This window comes from Triticum urartu, chromosome 6A (assembly GCF_056163025.1).
Source record: "Triticum urartu cultivar PI428250 chromosome 6A, HENAU_Tu73, whole genome shotgun sequence".
NCBI classification, from domain to species: domain Eukaryota; kingdom Viridiplantae; phylum Streptophyta; class Magnoliopsida; order Poales; family Poaceae; genus Triticum; species Triticum urartu.
Window position 1 is genome coordinate 453,743,689 of NC_141878.1, and position 2,623 is coordinate 453,746,311.

General features: G+C 56.6%; 1 protein-coding gene across 1 annotated transcript; it reads left to right on the forward strand.

The window, feature by feature from the left end:
• The first annotated feature begins 825 nt into the window (after positions 1-825).
• On the forward strand, positions 826-2,405 carry LOC125512260 (VAN3-binding protein-like). Its single transcript, XM_048677358.2, has 3 exons — positions 826-1,149; positions 1,248-1,617; positions 1,704-2,405. Exons 1-3 carry the CDS (start codon positions 877-879, stop codon positions 2,216-2,218), a joined length of 1,158 nt encoding a protein of 385 aa, XP_048533315.1. The 5' UTR covers positions 826-876; the 3' UTR covers positions 2,219-2,405.
• The last annotated feature ends 218 nt before the right edge of the window (positions 2,406-2,623 follow it).

The following is a 2,623-nucleotide window of genomic DNA, read 5'->3' on the forward strand; positions in this document are numbered from 1 at the left end:
TGTTTCCACATTTTCTCTTTGTTTCTGTTTTTCTTCGGAGAAGTGAAAAGTTTCGGCTCTGTTTTCATCTCTATATTTACTTTGGTCTCCAAAAGAGCAATAAATTCAACAGTTGTTCCATCGCCGTTTCAGCCAAAAGCCCAAAACCTATGCTTAGCCAAGTCCAATTCACCCCTTAATCCCTTATAATTCATTGTGAAATTTAACTGTGAACTTATTCCTAAAACTACGCCACACTACAGGAAGATCGTATTGTCTTCGCTTACGAGTGCGGACGTCATTTTGCCACGATAATGTACGTGGTATCAGATTGTGGAGACATGTGGCAAGTCAAGTGACAAATTGGATGTTTAGGAGCCCGTCCCACGTTGTGACTCATGTCCGTTTGCTCCGACTTGAGAGTCATCTCTGGGCTGGCCGGTCCAAATAGCACTAGTACAAAACTGAACGAATAAATTAGCAAAGAATGTAGGACTGGCTGGCTCACGATTCCTAGGTATCCTTTCGTTCCTCCAACATTTCATACTCCGCGAGGCAAGAGAAGTAACCAAATCCCGACGAGCCTGTCTCCTACAACACCTCCGGTGCAGCGTACACGGACCGCAATGGCTACTCCGCAACCGCAAGCGACGCCGTTACAATGCTACGTGTCACCCGACCCGACGCTGCGACGCGACAGGGGCGGCAGCTCCGTCAGAAACCGAGTCTCGGTGTGTCCTGCCGCCCAAGCAGCCTCTTCCCCGTGCTTCGTGCGGCCTCCGCTCGCCGGGCTCCATAAGTAGCCGGCGAGGCACGCATCAGCGACATATCGATCACCAGCGAGAGGCATCAAAGGACACACAGTGCGACAGCTTGCGAACGGTAGGAGAAGTGAGGATGGAAGGGTACCTGTTGGGGAGGACCAAGAGGAGGGATCACCTGCTGCTCATGGACAGCGCCGGCGCAGTGCAGTCGCCGCAGACGCCGGTGGAGCCCATGGAGTTCCTGTCGCGGTCGTGGAGCGTCTCCGCGTCGGACCTATCCAAGGTGCTGGCGGTCGGCGGCGGGAGGCGGAGCTCCAACTTCGTCGTCGATCGCCTCTCCGGGATGCTCATGCCGGAGACGCTCGCGCTCGCCGCCGCTTCCGGCGCCGGCAGCCCCAAAAAGCGTGTAAGATCACAAGCGAATGCCAAGTGCTCTGCTCACGTAGTATTGTACAGTAGAGTTGAGTAAAATAAGCTGACATGTATCACAATTTGCGTGCGCAGACTTGCAGGAGCAGGAGCGCCATCTCCGCGCATCATCACACGATCGGCAGGTGGTTCCACCACAAGGACGGGGGCAGCAGGGTGGACAAGGCCCGTGCCGAGCGGGCGCGCGTCCATGCGGCGGTCTCCGTGGCCAGCGTGGCCGCCGCGGTCGCTGCCCTCGCGGCGGGAGCCGCGAACCCGGAGGACGGAGAGGACGCTAAGATGGACGCCGCGCTGGCATCCGCCACCCAGCTTCTGGCCTCGCACTGCATCGAGTTTGCCGAACTCGCCGGGGCAGACCACGACCAGGTGGCCTCCGCCGTCGAGGGCGCCGTCGACGTCCGGAGCCCCGGCGATCTCATGACCCTCACCGCCGCCGCTGCCACAGGTGAGCAAACACGCACGCCGTACTATCTCTACATATGAGATTGTTTGTTACGCGTGCCGGGGTGTGACATTGCTAAACGGCGGCAGCTCTACGAGGAGCGACGGCGCTGAGGCAGAGAGAGCAGCGGGAGGCGAGGAGCAAAGCGGCGGTGGCGCCCTCCGAGAAGGCCGGCAGCTGCGGCGCGGACATATGGTGCAAGGAAGGGACGCTCCTCAAGCGCAGCCGGAAAGGCGCGCTGCGCTGGAAGCGAGTGTCCGTGTACATCAACAAGAGGTCGCAGGTGATCGTGAAGCTCAAGAGCAAGCACATCGGCGGCGCCTTCTCCAAGAAGAAGAGGAGCGTCGTGTACGGCGTGCACGACGACATGCCGGCGTGGCCGCCGGGGCACGAGCCCTGCGGCATGCCGGACTCTGCCACGGCGGCGCCGGAGAAGCGCCACTTCGGGCTGAGGACGGCGCAGGGCCTGGTCGAGTTCGAGTGCGAGAGCAGGATGCATAAGCAGGAGTGGGTGGAGTCGGTGAAGAACCTGCTCCGGCAGGCGGCCGGCGGCACTGCTCAGCTCGAGCAGTCCTTCGAGTCGCTCAGGCTTAGCGCCTCGTAAGATCTGAAGTTTGTTTGTATATGTTTTTTTCTAGCCTGCAGCTGCTCCTCGGCAGCCCGTTTGTTTTAGCACAGGGAGCGACCGAGGTGTCAGTCCACGTGGAAGAATAAAATGTGCAGACCTTTACGAGTTCCATGTGTAAATATAAGGTGCAACAATAATCGGTACATAGACCTGTACGAGTACCATGCAGATGTTGATGTACAAAAAGTTGCTGTGATGTTGATTTTGTATTAAAATATTCCTTAGTTATTTTTGGTATAAATAATGAATATGTTTTCATTTTGTAAGACTTATCCTTGCGATTTTAGATCAGTTGAGCCTTGAGTCAGTTGGATCTCCAAAGCTCTCTCGCCCCATTGTGAACCGAATGTCAATCATCGACATTAGCTTGTTCAGCCAAAT